At 42.7% G+C, this 16,693-nt stretch overlaps 2 protein-coding genes across 9 annotated transcripts; one reads left to right on the forward strand and one right to left on the reverse strand.

Moving 5' to 3' along the window:
- Nucleotides 1-694: 694 nt before the first annotated feature.
- On the forward strand, nucleotides 695-12,462 carry LOC128258743 (transient receptor potential cation channel subfamily A member 1). Of its 8 annotated transcripts, none has more exons than XM_052990592.1 (16): nucleotides 696-1,033; nucleotides 2,218-2,373; nucleotides 4,952-5,108; nucleotides 5,165-5,255; nucleotides 5,328-5,523; nucleotides 5,869-5,976; nucleotides 6,693-6,881; nucleotides 7,517-7,745; nucleotides 8,587-9,167; nucleotides 9,231-9,545; nucleotides 10,230-10,337; nucleotides 10,517-10,737; nucleotides 10,797-11,274; nucleotides 11,329-11,491; nucleotides 11,548-11,820; nucleotides 11,887-12,462. In XM_052990592.1, the coding sequence occupies exons 1-16, from the start codon at nucleotides 776-778 to the stop codon at nucleotides 12,180-12,182; spliced, it is 3,819 nt and encodes a 1,272-aa protein (XP_052846552.1). In that variant the 5' UTR covers nucleotides 696-775; the 3' UTR covers nucleotides 12,183-12,462. The 8 variants fall into 8 exon arrangements, with proteins under 8 accessions (XP_052846558.1, XP_052846552.1, XP_052846551.1 ...); XM_052990591.1 differs by lacking the exon at nucleotides 10,230-10,337 and adding an exon at nucleotides 9,644-9,754 and having other exon boundaries at nucleotides 697-1,033; XM_052990593.1 differs by lacking the exons at nucleotides 696-1,033; nucleotides 10,230-10,337 and adding exons at nucleotides 1,803-2,027; nucleotides 9,644-9,754.
- A 32-nt stretch (nucleotides 12,463-12,494) lies between these two features.
- On the reverse strand, nucleotides 12,495-16,128 carry LOC128258748 (DNA replication licensing factor Mcm7). The gene is made up of 5 exons (XM_052990613.1): nucleotides 15,946-16,128; nucleotides 15,509-15,878; nucleotides 14,042-14,543; nucleotides 12,915-13,972; nucleotides 12,495-12,849 (listed from the first exon to the last, which is right to left on the reverse strand). The coding sequence occupies exons 1-5, from the start codon at nucleotides 15,974-15,976 to the stop codon at nucleotides 12,648-12,650; spliced, it is 2,163 nt and encodes a 720-aa protein (XP_052846573.1). The 5' UTR covers nucleotides 15,977-16,128; the 3' UTR covers nucleotides 12,495-12,647.
- Nucleotides 16,129-16,693: the final 565 nt, after the last annotated feature.

Raw genomic sequence — 16,693 nt, forward strand, 5'->3', positions numbered from 1 at the left:
TTACCCCTCGGACGACCGATGTTTGCTCTGATATTTGCCCACCATCACCACTTAGACTAATCGAATTGCCTCAAATTTCGTCAACTCATCCACCTGCCTGTGGAAATAATCAGAACATTGTCTCACCTAAGGGGCAGTACCTTCAATTTAATTAGACCGAGTAAGGAGTGCAAAATCGAGGCCTCATATCGGTGTAATGTAATTAGGAGTTACTAATTCGACTAGAAATTTCCTGAGCACTTCGACTAGGCTTGCAGTTCGAATCCTTTGCTCGGCGAAAGCGGTAACAAAATGAGGCTGGAGGAAGTGGAGAAAGTGGAGTAAGTCGGGATTTACAGGGGCTTGGCATTATGCAAATTCCTCGAAACCGAGTGGCGAAAATAAACAAGCCATTAATTAGACACTTCCAGTTAATGGGCTGGCGGAACGGAGTCCCGGGTTCGATTCCCTCGGGCAGAAACTATAAAAGGCAGAATGACAAACGGCCATTGACCAGCTAGCCATCAAGTATGTTCGTACATACGTACATATACACGCACAGTGCGTGTAATTTGGCCAAGGGTTACTTCACACTTAGCCCTAGTTGCAGTTACGGTTTGGTTCTGGTCCGACACAGTCATCTCCATAGTACCGTCCTCGGGGTTATCTCTATTATCTCTATCTGGCGATATCATGTGACAGGCGGGTTATCTAAATTGGTTTGCTGTCGGTTAACGCGTACACAAACCGTTTAGCCCAATCAATATCTAATTAGCCCACTGATTGTGCTGGCCCAATGATGTGTGATAAATTGCGAAATACCAATGAGGTACTAACCACCACGTACAGTCGCGACCAGCGGCCCTTTACCATTACAGCAGCGGCCACGGACCGGCAGGCGAGCGGTACAAGTACTAGGATGCCCAAGCTCTACAACGGCGTCTACAGCGGCCAGTGCGGCGCCCTCTCGCCACCCGACCTCATGGAGGCCCAGCCCAAGCTGCTGCCCAAGCCACGCAGCAACAGCAGCGGCAGCACCGGTCGCAACAGCAAGGTAGGTGTCCAAAACTAATGATTTTACATAACAAAAATGGTGCTTAAAATAAAATTGAAGCTAGGCAAATGCACAAATACTCATTTGAGTACTCAACTAAGGGGCTACATATCGATGTGTCTTTTATTGTCTTACAAATTATCTAATTAAAATTTAAAATTCTTCTGATCAATACATTCGGTATACAAGTTTTTTGGTTTTGTCAATTGATTTTAAAATTTGTTTTCAAATAAATCAATCACAAGCTTTGATTTCCATCCTTCTAGGTCTTTGCAGTAATATCCAGTTCAACAGTTTTCCAAAATTTCTAACGCGGTTTTCTTTTACATTACAAGCAAACATGTTTTTTAACAAAATCGTCTAGGCAAAATAATATGATGTAAAGTGAAACCCCTTTCAGCAATTATTTATGTATATTATTGGCTCTATCAATAATAGGTTTTTGTCACGTTGTCATACGCAACATCTTTCAAAGGGACATAAAATTAATCACCTTGTAATGCTAATAATGTTAATGACTAAATAAAAAAGATTAATGTAGCACAACTAAAATGTATTACTATAAATATTATTTTAAGTTTCAAGTTGCCAACTAAATATTTTTTTTACATTTCCCTTAAAATATTATTTATATTTTATTGCCTCTTTATTAGACATCCAAAATATTTGAAAAGGAGCTAGGCCTTAATATATAAGTTTAATGTTTACTTAAAAAATTCTTTGCTAGAATTTTCTTATTAGTTAAGTGAACAACTAAGCAGTCAACGAATTTCCCAAATCATAGATAAATACCTTTTTGTTTTATTTTTTTTGTTGTAGTGAAAATGTAAATTTTTATAAGTGACTAGCGCACTGCTACCTAAGAGGCAACTTAATCTAATCGCCTTACAAAATATTTGATTTTACTGTGTGGGTCTACACCAGTAGTCGGCACACATACTATGACGTACTCGCACTTCTTTGTGTTAGTAATTTGCACGGGCAAAACATGTCAGTAAGTGTATGCTGACTGCGGTTGAATACAGTTCGTAACTGCTGCCGCTCTGCTGCAGCTCAGCCGGCAAGACCTTAATCTATGCTCCTGCTCCAGAGTTAGGGAAGTGCCGACCACTAAAAAGTGAAAGGATAAGAATGTTACTTGTACTTAAATTTATTAAATCACATTTTTGACATTTGTTTTGCAGTATTGGATATTCTCAATGATAATCGAGCGCAGTGCAGGTCCCAAGCGCATAGAAATCGATGGCGATGATGCGGACACTCAGCTGGAGGCCATCCTGCCAGCCGAACCGCCGGCGGAGGTCTGCCTTTTGCGTGACAGCCCCTTCAGGATTTTGCGGGTGAGTTGATCGGGTTGGGTAAAATGCAAGTGGGGGAAAGGGGGCCGAAATTCTCTAAAGACAAGAATTGTGGCAATTCCCCGAACGAGACCTTCGCTAAATGCTCCCCGATTGAATCTTTGCCTCGGCGGTTCGAATGTTCGGGAAACGAAGCTTTTGCTAGATGGTGTAAGTTACTTCTTTATTAATACATTTCTGATACGATTTTTTTTTAGTTTTGATGTATATATTTTTAAGTATGGTTGAGCGAATATAACTGTTCGCATGCGCGGATCCTTTAGGGGGCTTAAACCTCCTCATACTCGAGTGAAAAGTAATAGAATCCCCCAAAAACAAATACTTCAGACACTACCTGTTCAAATACTGCTTCGTTATTAATAAATTATGGTATCCATGCATTAATATTTACCATCCAAAATTCTAATAGAGAAACAAAGGGCGCAACAAGTCCTTTTGGCAAAGTAAAATAGATTGAAATTGAAACCGAAGTTGACGGGCGAATTGAACAAAATTCACGAAGCACATCCTTCTAAAAGGACCTGTGCCACACGAACACGAAGCTGCTGCCAGTTGGCTATAAAAGCAGAAATGTTTAGACTGAGATTTCAGTCATTCAGCGGCTCTTCCTGCGTGGACCTAACCTTCTATTTCCTCCGGATATTTACCCTCCATTGCTCTAACCCAAAGTCATATTTACTTGGCTAGAAATTCAGTGTCAAAACGATTCGATTTGTGACATTTATTGCGGTTGCCTAACTCAATAACGACCTATGGAATAAAAGTGAAACAATTTATTTGGAAGATTTTGTTCATACAACTATATAAATATTAGTATTGTATGGCAGCTTTTTGGCATGCAAATAGTGAAATACAGAACAGTGCAAAAGAGAAATATTAGTTTTATAAAACATTTATAAAATATTTAAAATGGCGTTGTTTTTGCAACCTGTTTTTAAAAACTGAAAACAGTTTAATAGTCTAAACTCTTTTGCAATTAAAAACAAATGCATATCAAGGCTAACACTTGTCTTAACTAAAATAGTACAACTTCCGATTACCGCAATCTAATTGAGTTTCGATCGGAATTAAAATCAAAACGAACTACAATATAAAGTTATATCAGTGAATCAAAGCAATCGGAAAACTATGGAAATCCTATTGGAGAAAGTGATAGTTTTCGTAACTAAAATCCTCTTTTGTTGATTGCAAAACGCAATCTAATTGCATGTCGGTTGGAATAAAAGTCGAATCAAATCTGCACGTAATAGCAGCCAATCACAGCTGAGTTGGAAGGACAAACAAACGCATATGGAAATTATATCAGAAAAATCCATAGTCATAGTCAAGGCTCTAGAAACTTCGCCCATATCTGCTGAGCACCAAAGACAATAAGAGTTAATCTGCTAACTAAACTTAAATGTAATTAAAGTCGACGATGACAACGGGTGACAAGGCGACCCCGAAGCGTAAGGATTTTACTAGTTCCCTGCGAAACTTGATGGGCGGCTGAGACCGCGTGGCGCAATGACTCCTCTTAACCTGCCCAAAATGTGGGCCCGCATCCTGCGGATGTCCTCAACGCCAAAGATACAAATCGTTGACTATCTAGAGGTAAAACTACTGGCCGGCGAACTCATTCAATTAGTAAAGAGCTCCTAGGGGGTTAAAAGTTGCGCTTCCACTTTTAAAGTGATTCGCAGGAACTCTATTTGCTGGACATTCCAAAAAAAGGGTATTCTCAACATTGTTTCATCGAATAAAAGAGAAAAAGAAATAACACAATCAAATTACTCAGATGCCGGAAGGCGTTAATGCTCAAAAATCTATTGACAGTTTGCAGTGGAAAGATGTCTTGTACTTTGTTCTTTGCTTTGCACTTGGAAAGGCAAACAGAATGTGCGAAGAGAAAAGATGTTTAACTTGACCTTTGCCTTGATTTTGTTAAGATCTTCTTGCTCTTTTCTTAAAAAAAAAAATTCAGACAATTATTTCATTTCTGTCCGAATAAGATTTATTGACGGACTAAGTTCATTTTGGATTGCTATGTTTTTGCATAAAAATAAATAAATTACTTAACGGAAAAGTTGTATTTTGTTTTTTCCCAGCCATTTGCTCATTAACTAATAAAACTAAAATTGTTATGTTCCGTTAAAAAGCTTGTCTTTTAGTTTTAAAACGTATTGTATATTTTATGAACCTACATTTTTTTTTGAAATCTTACAAAAATGTGTTGCAAGAGTTGAGAAAATTTTAGAAATCAGTGAAAACTCGCCGCTTTATATTTCTGACTTGAGTTTGGCTTATAAATTTACTGTCCAAAGTTTGGTCACCACAAATTAGTACTTAAAAAAAAGGTTTTCAGGGATTTTTTAAAATTCCAGATTCTTACCCTTTATAAAAGGACTTTAGAAAATCCTGAGAATTAGCGAAAAATCTTAAAATTAAAACCAAAATATCAGCTTAAATTGTTAAGTAATTACAAATTAAATGTTTTTCGCTCAGTGCTGGCAGAGTAAACAGAGCTTAGTGCTTAATTGAAGTTGCTACAAACTATAAGACACCTGTTCTTCCGTTTCAGGCGGCTGAATCCGGAAACCTTGACGACTTCAAGCGCCTCTTCACGGCGGACAACTCGCGCATTGCTTTAAAGGATGGAAAAGGACGGACGGCAGCTCATCAGGCGGCTGCCCGAAATCGGGTTAACATTTTGCGGTATATTCGCGACCAGAATGGCGGTAAGTGGGTGAAAATTAACCATTAGGTGGGCCCGCCTATCAAGTGTGATTTGCAGACTTTAACGCCAAGGATAATGCTGGTAACACCCCGCTTCACATTGCCGTGGAGTGCGATGCCTACGAGGCCCTGGACTATCTGCTGTCCATGTAAGTCGCTTTGCCATGGCCGATTGGGTCTGATTAAGATATAATCCGTTTCGTTCCTGGAAATTCTCACAGTCCGGTGGATACGGGAGTGCTGAACGAGAAGAAGCAGGCCCCCGTGCACCTGGCCACGGAGCTGAACAAGGTGAAGTCGCTGCGGGTCATGGGTCAGTACCGGAATGTCATCGACATCCAGCAGGGCGGGGAGCACGGCCGGACCGCTCTGCACTTGGCCGCCATTTACGATCACGAGGAGTGCGCTCGCATCCTGGTAAGTGGTGTGAGTCCTTGCCAATCGATTCATGTAATTATTTTACTTTTAGCCTTTCATGGGTATTTACTCATGCATTTTATTTGCATTGGTTTGGTTTACATTCAGCCATTAATCAACATTCCTCATCCCTCCTCACCTTCGCGAAAAACACACTCATCCGTACCAAAGTTTAATTTATCATAGAGAACCCAAAGAAAAGGTCGGTATCCTCAGTAGAACATTGTTTTGCCTGCCCTTGTACTAGGCCCAATCTTTGAGGGTGTGTGTATGTGTGTCCTAGTGCTAGTATATTAAATTAGACAAAATTCATATTTGTTTACTATAACTCATCGTATCTTCCAGATAACTGAGTTCGATGCATGCCCACGTAAACCCTGTAACAATGGTTATTATCCCATACACGAAGCGGCCAAGAATGCCAGCTCCAAGACAATGGAGGTCTTTTTCCAGGCAAGTTTTCCATTTCCACTTCCATTTCCTTATTCCATTCATATCTATGTTGCATGCAATCATTCAGTCAACCAATAACTATGTCATCTCATCCGTCTTTGATCTTATTGTGCAAGTTATTCCCAACGGTTTTCGGACCGATTTACTTGATTTCTTTTATTTAACCCCACCCCTGACCTTTCGTGTTTCCCCGTTTGTTTTTATTTCCCTTGCTCCTTGATTGAAGTTGCGTATACGACGCGTTGACAGCGTCCTCTTTAAAAAGTATCAATTTTGTTATGGGTCACTCTTACTGTCGACAGACACAAAAGTTTAAGCTGCAAAAATATCAAATGTTGAAAAACGCTGGCTGGGTCGGTCATTGACTTTGGGCAATATTTGTTGGTTGGGTTGAGGCATTTTTAGGCCAAGGGGAAACTGAACATTTCCTGGGTCTAAAAACAAAGATTTATAATGTTTCTAGAGTTTATTAATTTGCTTCGCGTAAAATTTAGTAACAAAATAAATGTAGTGAAAGCATTTTAAATATATAAAATTAGAAATTTATATAACTAGTTGTCTTTAAAGTGATATCTTACTATTATTAGTATTAAAAATTTCAACATTTGAAATAAGAGAACTCTCGTTGAAATTATGTTCTATATTAATTATTTCCCAGAGAAATCTCAGTCGGTTTTTCTTCCGCTAATCACACAGTTTATCTTTACTCCTTGCAGTGGGGCGAGCAGCGCGGTTGCACCCGCGAGGAGATGATATCCTTTTACGATTCGGAGGGCAACGTGCCACTTCATTCGGCGGTGCACGGTGGCGACATCAAGGCGGTGGAGCTGTGCCTCAAGTCCGGGGCCAAGATATCCACGCAGCAACACGATCTGTCGACGCCAGTGCACCTGGCCTGTGCCCAGGTAAGTAAATAGTTCTGATGGCCCTGCGAAGTCCTTCTACGGCGGTTAACTGACAGGCAGCCAAGCACTTAACCCTCTACTGCATGAGCATGGAGTATTATAATATTTATTTTGACAATTTTTTTGGGAATATAGTTAGGGATAAAGAGCAATTTTTTTTGTCAATGCTTGTAATTATTTTTATATTTCAGAAAATAATACATTTTTATTTTGGGTTCAAAGCACAAAATAAAGCAGAACAAAAAAAATTTCTAAAATTCATTTAAATACCAGATAGTGCTAACAAAAAAAAAAAAAAAAAAAAAAGATAACAATCGACAGATGGAGTGGAGGGTTAACAAATCTCATGGTTCCACAAAAAGTTAAGCAAACAAAGCATTCTTGGTCGGTTAACGAACGGAAAACTGTTTTAAAGCAATTCGAAGTGTCCGTGGAAAGTGACTATGTGGTTTCCTCTCGTTTCGACTCGTGTCCTGGTGTCTTGAACCGACTTTAATTTGACAAATTCTTATGCAAATACACTAAGACGAACGTGACTTTGCCGCTGACAAAACATGGCACATGGTGAAATACTTACTTCGGATGAATGAACCCGACATGGTTTTTCATTTTCGCTTCTTGTATTGTTTTTTTAGGGAGCAATTGACATTGTGAAGCTGATGTTCGAGATGCAGCCGTTGGAGAAGCGCCTCTGCCTGAGCTGCACAGATGTGCAGAAGATGACGCCGCTGCACTGCGCCTCCATGTTTGACCACCCGGACATCGTGTCCTATCTGGTGGCCGAGGGGGCGGACATCAATGCCCTGGACAAGGAGCACCGTTCGCCGCTGCTATTGGCCGCCTCGCGCAGTGGCTGGAAAACGGGTAAGTCCTCAAACCCCTAACTCCTTCCAAAACTTTTCAAAGGAACAAACTGTCAAAATCCGAAAAATAATTAAATCTAATATCAGAAATATTTTCAAAGGTTCAACTTGGAAAATTGAAAAAACTTACCAATTAGTGGGACCAGTGCTTTAGTTGTAAGCATTAATAATAAAATTAAATTAAACTATTTTCCCAAAGGGAACCTAAAATTGTTAAACGTTTTGTCGATTGATGGAAAAGTATAAAAAATATCCATTAATACAAAAAGTTAATTTCCAAATTTAGAATTTTCGTATATATGGTATAAATTTGTGAATCAATATTGTAACATTTGTGTATCTTAAAAAACCAAAAAAAAATTTTGAATGATGACTATATTATCAATGTTTATGGCTTAGACTTAAAGTTTTCTTTAGCAACCAAAAATAAGATTCCAATAAAATTAAAATATCAGTATTTAAGAAGCTATCGTTTATTGGTAAAAACCTTTTAAGCTAAAAATAAAAAATATAAATTATAGTTTTTATATTATTTTTTTTTTTATAAAAATATTGACTTAAAGATGCCCAGTTTTTTAAGAGTTTCATTGCAAAATTACAAATTTGCTATACTATTTTTATATTTATTTATTGGCCAACGTATATTACAAAAAATCCTTATCTGGCTAATGTATATCTTATTAGTTTTAAGTCTTAACGAGACTTATAAGTGATATATTAATCTCTTTATTTTGGTTTAAAAAAGTCCTTTAGTAAATGTATATAAATGTGCTTTAAATGGAAATGAAGTTTAATGTGCAAAAAAAAAACGAATTTGTTTATTGTCTACCTTTTTTTTCTAGTGCACCTCTTAATTCGCCTGGGGGCCTGCATCAGTGTCAAGGACGCCGCCGCCCGCAACGTGCTGCACTTCGTCATCATGAATGGCGGGCGGCTGACGGACTTCGCTGAGCAGGTGGCCAACTGCCAGACGCATGCCCAGCTGAAGTTGCTGCTCAACGAGAAGGATAGCATGGGCTGTTCGCCGCTGCACTACGCCAGTCGGGATGGGCACATCCGGTCGCTGGAGAACCTGATCCGGCTGGGTGCCTGCATAAACCTGAAGAACAACAACAACGAGAGTCCGCTGCACTTTGCCGCTCGCTACGGGCGGTACAACACGGTACGACAGCTCCTGGACTCTGAGAAAGGATCCTTTATCATCAACGAAAGTGACGGAGCGGGCATGACCCCACTGCATATATCCTCGCAGCAAGGACATACGCGCGTGGTGCAGCTGCTGCTCAATCGAGGAGCCCTGCTCCATCGAGATCATACCGGACGCAATCCCCTCCAGCTGGCGGCCATGTCCGGATACACTGAGACCATCGAACTGCTGCACTCGGTGCACTCGCATCTGCTCGATCAGGTGGATAAGGATGGGGTGAGTGGATATGCGTCAATCCTGGGAACTTCCCATACAATAATTAATGGGTAATCCTTCCAGAACACCGCTCTCCACCTGGCCACCATGGAGAATAAGCCACATGCGATCTCCGTGCTGATGTCCATGGGCTGCAAACTGGTCTACAATGTCCTGGACATGAGCGCCATCGACTATGCCATCTACTACAAATACCCGGAAGCGGCTTTGGCCATGGTGACCCACGAGGAGCGGGCCAACGAGGTCATGGCCCTGCGGTCGGACAAGCATCCCTGCGTGACCCTGGCCCTGATCGCCTCCATGCCCAAGGTGTTCGAGGCAGTGCAAGACAAGTGCATCACCAAGGCCAATTGCAAGAAGGACTCGAAGAGCTTCTACGTAAGTGTGCCGTTTTCCCAGGGTGGTCACAAACCTCATCTCATTCCATCGAAGCTAATTGATTTCTATTCGCCACTACGCCATTCCATCATAACCAGATCAAGTACTCTTTCGCATTCTTGCAATGCCCCTATATGTTTGCCAAGATTGACGAGAAAACCGGAGAGTCGATCACGACCGCAAGTCCCATTCCGTTGCCGGCATTGAATGTAAGCGGAACCTGGAATCCTTCCAAGATCTGTTGCATGCTTCGATGTTGTTTTTCCTGCCCCCTACCTTATATATTTTCTTATACTGGTTACTCGTGAGTTATTGGGCGGTAAATGTTTATTCGGTCAATATTTAACGACATCGCCAAAAAGCTTCCAAATTGAACCGTTATTTTAGAAGTTATAAGGAAATTTGTAATTATGACGTCACTGCATACACTGCTCATATATTATAGAGAGATCGCTCTTAGCTCGGCAGATGGCGCCACCAAAAGCTCGATTGTTTTCTAAGGATATTTGTATGTTGAAATATTTTAACTAAGTAAAGGAAAATTAAAAGTCGGGGCACTCGACTCTAAATCGGTTGAAATGGGTTACAGATTAAGGTCCAGCGGCAATATCATGATCCATAGTTCATCACAATGGTTAACAGCACAACCTCTATAAACATTACTTGGTTACCATTACCATCCAGATAAAATATTCGTTTTGGCCATACCAAAAGACACCCGAACAGATCGAGGCCAAGCGCAAAGAGTTCAATGATCCCAAGTGGCGACCCGCGCCTTTGGCCGTGGTGAACGTGAGTGACCCCGAACTCTCTTAAAGAACTCAGAGCTCTGCAATTGTGTATCGTCCCCCAAAAACTAACCCACTAACCAACTCACAGTAACTGGCTTTTGTATCCTGTATGTCGTGTGCGTGTCTATACGATGTTTGTCTATCCATTTCTAAGATATTCATCCTTTAAATCCCGGTTAGACCATGGTCACCCATGGCAGAGTGGAGCTGCTGGCCCATCCGCTCAGCCAGAAGTATCTGCAGATGAAGTGGAACTCGTACGGCAAGTACTTTCACCTGGCCAACCTGCTGATCTACTCGATATTCCTGGTCTTTGTAACCATCTATTCCTCGCTGATGATGAACAACATTGAGTTGAGGGCTGGGGACAATAGAACAACGAGTCAGTACTGCAATATGGGGTGAGTTTTTGTCCATCTTACCCGTTTTCTGGCTCATAAAATGAAATCCTGTTTTTTAGCTGGGAACAGTTGACCATGAATCTATCCCAGAATCCAGCGGTGGCCTCCCAGATTCGTTTGGATTCGTGCAAGGAGCGGATTAATCGAACCACTGCCATACTATTCTGCGCAGTGGTAATCGTGGTCTATATACTGCTCAACTCGATGCGGGAACTGATTCAGATTTACCAGCAAAAACTGCACTACATTCTGGAGACGGTGAACATCATATCGTGGGTCTTGTACATTTCTGCTTTGGTGATGGTGGCGCCGGCCTTTCAGCCCGATGGAGCCATCAATACGGTCCACTACTCAGCGGCATCGATCGCAGTGTTCTTGTCCTGGTTCCGATTGCTTCTGTTCCTGCAGCGATTCGATCAGGTCGGCATCTATGTGGTCATGTTCCTGGAGATCCTGCAGACGCTCATCAAGGTGCTGATGGTGTTCTCCATACTGATCATTGCCTTTGGCTTGGCTTTCTACATACTGCTCTCAAAGGTGGGCTCATAAAATTGGGTGTTTTATTTAATGTAAAGCATTTATTTCCTGCAGATAATTGATCCCCAGCCGAACCACTTGTCCTTCTCGAACATACCCATGTCCCTGCTGCGAACCTTCTCGATGATGCTGGGCGAGCTGGACTTTGTGGGCACCTATGTGAACACCTACTACCGCGACCAGTTGAAAGTGCCCATGACCTCCTTCCTGATTTTGAGTGAGTCACTACCCTTTTTTGAATATGTAATAAGTAATTTAATTGAACAACGATAGGTGTCTTCATGATCCTCATGCCCATTCTGCTGATGAACTTGCTCATTGGTTTGGCCGTCGGCGACATTGAGTCGGTGCGTCGCAATGCCCAGCTGAAGCGGCTGGCCATGCAGGTGGTGCTCCACACGGAGCTGGAGCGGAAGCTGCCCCACGTCTGGCTGCAGCGGGTGGACAAAATGGAGCTCATTGAGTATCCCAACGAGGCCAAGTGCAAGTTGGGCCTCTGCGACTTTATTTTGCGCAAGTGGTTCTCGAATCCGTTCACCGAAGATTGTAAGTTAACTGGCCAGAGATTCGGTATGAAATTTGGTATGCTATACACGTTTCACTCCCATGCAGCCTCCATGGACGCCATATCGTTCGACAACAATGACGACTACTTCAATGCCGAGTTGGAGCGGCAGAGGCGCAAGCTACGGGACATCAGCCGCATGCTGGAGCAGCAGCACCACCTGGTGCGGCTCATCGTCCAGAAGATGGAGATCAAGACGGAGGCGGACGACGTGGACGAGGGCATATCGCCCAACGAGCTGCGGTCCGTTGTGGGCCTCAGATCGGCGGGCGGAAATCGCTGGAATTCACCACGCATCCGGAACAAGCTGCGGGCCGCCTTGAGCTTCAACAAGAGCATGTAGACTCGGCCATATAACTAACTCTATCTGTATCTGAAACTTATCTCTATTTGTTCGGTGTGTAAAATGTTGTGTCACAGTGACGTGGACAGTGTGTGTGTGTGCATGTGAAGATTGATTATTGTGTGAGGACCTAAAAGGAATTGTACATCGAATTTATAGGCAAGGATCATGGGCTGTTTTCGTAACCTACACAAGCTGTGGCTTTCAACAGATCTATGGTAGTTTTAAATGCAATTTGCAAACAATATGCTTTGTTATTTGGATGTCTTTTAAACATGAATTAAAGTTATACTATCCTATCCCAGAAAATCATTAGCTAAATACAAAATTCTTATTTATTTACGACAATGAGCAATGGTAAAGTGACAATGTATTTGTGAATGGGGAATAATTGTAACAAAGTGCGATAAAGAGACAAAAACTTATAAGCTAATTTAAGCTGTACGATGGGTAAAAGGATCTGATCTACATAAATGTGATCTTCGTGCGTCCCATGTTGACCTGCCAGACATTGAGCTCCTCGTAGTCGTCGATGCATTTGTCGACCTGGTCAGGTTTGAAGCCCTTGGTGGTGCAGCGGTCCATGATGTCGCCGATCTTGACCGCCTTTCCGGAGCCAGCCAGCTCGCGCACAATGGCAAAGATGCGATCCGAGGTGTTGGGAACACTGAAAAGGAAATAAGATACTAGTGAGAACAGAGAACCCCTTAAAAGGCCGAGGTCAATACTCACTGCCCCTTCTGGTGCTCATGGATCTGGTTGAGCGAGTCCTTGGACATCTCGAGCAGTCGCAGTGCCTCAGCCACATCATCCTTCTCCACGCTGTCGGAGAGACGCAGCCTGGCCAAGGCGGTGGACAGGCGCAGGATTCCCAGTAGGTTGCGGGCCGAGGTGAAGGTCATGTCCTTCTGGTTGCGCGCCTCCCGCCGTAGCTCCACATAGGCGCCCACTATGTAGTCCGTGAGCTCATCGGGAATGGTGGGGTTCTTGCGCTTGCACAGGTTGATGTAGCGCCGCATGAGGTTCATGTCCAGGGCCTTGACCCGCGTCGGCGGCTGCTTGCTGTGGCTGTGCACATAGGTGATGTGCTTGGCCAGCCGCAGGTCGTTGTCCCGATCCGGCTTGTCCTGGATGAGCCACAGCAGATCGAAACGCGAGAGCAGGGCGGCGGGCAGCTGGATGTTCTGCTCCACGGTGCGACGGGGATTGTATCGGCCAAAGGCGGGATTGGCAGCGGCCAGAATGGATACGCGCGCATTCAGCGTGGTCATGATGCCCGCCTTGGCTATCGAGATGGTCTGCTGTTCCATCACCTCGTGAATGGCCGTACGATCGTGATCGGCCATCTTGTCGAACTCGTCGATGCAGCAGACTCCCTGATCGGCCAGAACCAGAGCTCCGCCCTCCAGTGTCATCTCGCCCGTGAGCGGATCCTTCATCACCGCCGCCGTGAGGCCCACTCCCGAGGATCCTCGTCCCGTGGTGTACTGCGATCGCACTGCCAAACGGCTGATGTAGCCCAGCAGCTGAGACTTGGCCACACCGGGATCTCCCATCAGGCAGATGTTGATGTTGCCGCGAATCTTCATGCCATCGGGGCGTTTGTCCACGCCGCCAACCAAGAGCAGCAGCAGCGCCTTCTTCACATCCAAGTGGCCGTAGATTTCGGGGGCCAAGCTGGTGGCCAGTCGCTCGTAGAAGTCATCCTGGGCCAGCTCCTCCAGCTCATCGGGCGTTAGCTCGGCATCCTTGTCCGAGATCTCGTCGTTCTTGTTGATGCAAATGATGCGCTACAGGGGATTACAGCGTATATTAAAGATTTACATTGACTCGTTGCATAAGCATAAGTGGAAACTCACGTGGGCTTGAAGGAAAGTCTCCGACAGCAGACCCTGAATCATCTGGGCGAATCCACTGCGCATCAGCGGCAAGAACACTCCGGATACCACTATGTGATCGCCAGGCTGGGCCATGCGAGTGACCTCGCCCCTGCACATGATGGTCATGCTGCGAGGAATGTGGCCTACGGGCACCTGGTCGCTGTGCTCCTGCATCTTGACCTCCTGGAACTTAACGAACTTGGAGCCACGGGTCTGCAGGTACAGGCGACCGCCTGCCTTGTTCACCCGGCAATCGTCCGATGGACAATCGTGCACGGGCGTGAAGGAGAGCGAGTTGACGGGCTGGTAGGTCTCCGAGCCACAGCGATCGCACGTGTAGGTGGCCACCACCATCATGGGCTTCACCTCCGTGCAGCGGGTCACGATGCCGCGAACGGTGACCAGCTTGCCAATGTGCTGCGCCTTCACCTCGCGGATGGAGTGCGCCTTCTCCGTGGACAGGGGTTTGAAGCCCACCTCACTGGAAGGATAGGAAAGTTAATTATTTATGCATCTTAATCTTAAGGCTTAAAGCAAAAGTAAGGTAATTTCATGTATTTTTTTAAGAAACTAGATTAATGTAAACGATTATTCATTTAATGTTTTTAATTAACAAGAAAGGAAGCAAACTTCGGCAAGCCGAAGTTTATATATCCTTGCAGCTATTGCAATAATTAAATATTTTTGAAAACATTAAAATTATGATTTACTTGCGTATATGTCTAAAACATTGAAGCAATGATGATTTGCAGCTCATTATTAGGTAGTTATTTTATATAATTTTATTATTTCTATTGGAGCTATATGATATAGTCGTCCTATTTTGATAAAATTTAAACCGTAATTCTGAAATATTTATCCATTACTATATGTCGAAGAACTTATAGAAAAATTTAAAAACACCAAAGTTATAATTTTTTTTTATTTACTTTTATGATTGTTCCTATGGGGGTCTCCTTCACTGCGTTGCAAACTTCTGACTGAAATTATAATACCCTCTGCAAGGGTATAAAAATATAGCAATAACTATTTCCTAGTTAACATTATTTCCTATTACCAAATCTTAAGTTTTACAAAAATTAATATAATAGGGTCGAAGGCACAAAGTTTAAGGATGATTTCCCCTGCATTAAATGAAAAGTCATAAGGTTTTTGGTTTATACATAGACTTTCAAAAAATCTAAATTTGAATAATAGTTATAATGTATAAGTTCAACTTTAACTTCTGTTTTTAACCTCGTTCTACACACATGTCTATGAAAGTTCAGTTTACTAGTTTTCTAGTCGACTTAAAAAATGTGAATTTGAGAACAATTATTTTAAAGATGTAATTTTAGTAGTATTACCAACAATTCATTTTCTTTTAAGGGCATAACTTATCTATATCAATTATGTTTAGGTCATATTCTAAGGGTTTATTTTCAGATAACTATTTAAGTTACTCACAATCGCTTCATCAGCTCCGAGGGGAAGCTGTTCCGCTCGTCGTGCTGCTCCATTGGATTCCGGGTGCGCGACTCCATCATCAGGCGGTGCTCGATGTAGACATCCAGGGCGTCCTTGGCGTGCACCTCCTGCTGTTTGTAGCTGGGCAGGAGCTCGGCAATCACATCGCTGAAAATGGAGGCGTACCGCCGGCAGTTATCGATCACCGCCTCCGCGAGACTCTCGTTGAACTCCGCCAGATCATCCAGGTCGATGGTGATCAGCACTTGCTCCCGGTGGGCCAACTTCACCAGCTGCGATCCGTAGACAAACTCCTTTTTGCCATCGTCGTCGCACTTGCAGAACTCCGACAAAAAGGTTTTGATTGATTCTGGAAATCAACAAAACATTGGATGTTTAGTGCCTCCTAAACAACATAAGACACTTTCTTAACTCACCTCTATCCTGAGCATAGTCTCGTCGAGCCATTTTGCGCTTGCTTCTTTTCTGATTTCAACAAAGGACAACTGATCGAGGACAGCTGCTTGAAAAGGGTGTTTATTGCGACGCTGTTTGCCGGGAAATGCGCAGAAAATATAATAATGAAAATGCTTCCCGCCAAAAATGCGTTGTATTTAGCGATGGAATTAATAATCAATCTTGAATCGATAGTTTCGCATTGAAAGGTTTCCAGATTGCAGATATGATAGATCTGGCAACCTTTTTAAGCCTTACAAAAGCTAATTGTTGTGAAACTGGAATATGAAATTGTTGTCACAATACTTCACAGAGAAGTATATAATTGCAAGCTAAAACGTCATTCAAAAATTCCCTTATAATTAAAAACTAATGATATGGTAAAATTGTATAACATCCTCTTATCCGATTTTTATATATTCAATATCTAAACCATTCGAATTGATTGCTTTCCAATAAGGTTCGAGCCTCGACTATAAAGAGAAAACAATTTCAACTCATGGGGAGTTCACACCTCCACAGTGCTGCCACCCCAATTCAATTAAAAGACCGCTTCTATTTTGAATTTCAAATATTGACGTTTATTCAGGTTTTAAATGAAATTTACAAAAGTTTTCAGTTTCGTTTTTCTGCCGTTACACTCAATTACTCATAGCACTATTGCGTCTCGCATTCAATAAACTTGTTGGACTTGCGTTTTTTGTTACATAATTATTTATTGGTTTTTAG

This window comes from Drosophila gunungcola, assembly GCF_025200985.1.
Source record: "Drosophila gunungcola strain Sukarami chromosome 3L unlocalized genomic scaffold, Dgunungcola_SK_2 000003F, whole genome shotgun sequence".
NCBI classification, from domain to species: Eukaryota; Metazoa; Arthropoda; class Insecta; order Diptera; family Drosophilidae; genus Drosophila; species Drosophila gunungcola.

Bases quoted from the DNA above. Each gene is read 5' to 3' on its own strand.
- LOC128258743 (XM_052990591.1), top strand. From the start codon at position 776: ATGATGTGTGATAAATTGCGAAATACCAATGAGGTACTAACCACCACG. The intron at 6,882-7,516 runs GTAAGTAAATAG...TTGTTTTTTTAG, and splicing joins TGCACCTGGCCTGTGCCCAG to GGAGCAATTGACATTGTGAA. The intron at 10,738-10,796 runs GTGAGTTTTTGT...CCTGTTTTTTAG, and splicing joins AGTCAGTACTGCAATATGGG to CTGGGAACAGTTGACCATGA.
- LOC128258748 (XM_052990613.1), bottom strand. From the start codon at position 15,976: ATGGCTCGACGAGACTATGCTCAGGATAGAG. The intron at 14,544-15,508 runs GTGAGTAACTTA...CTATCCTTCCAG, and splicing joins TCGGAGCTGATGAAGCGATT to TGAGGTGGGCTTCAAACCCC. The intron at 12,850-12,914 runs GTGAGTATTGAC...TTTCCTTTTCAG, and splicing joins CATGAGCACCAGAAGGGGCA to TGTTCCCAACACCTCGGATC.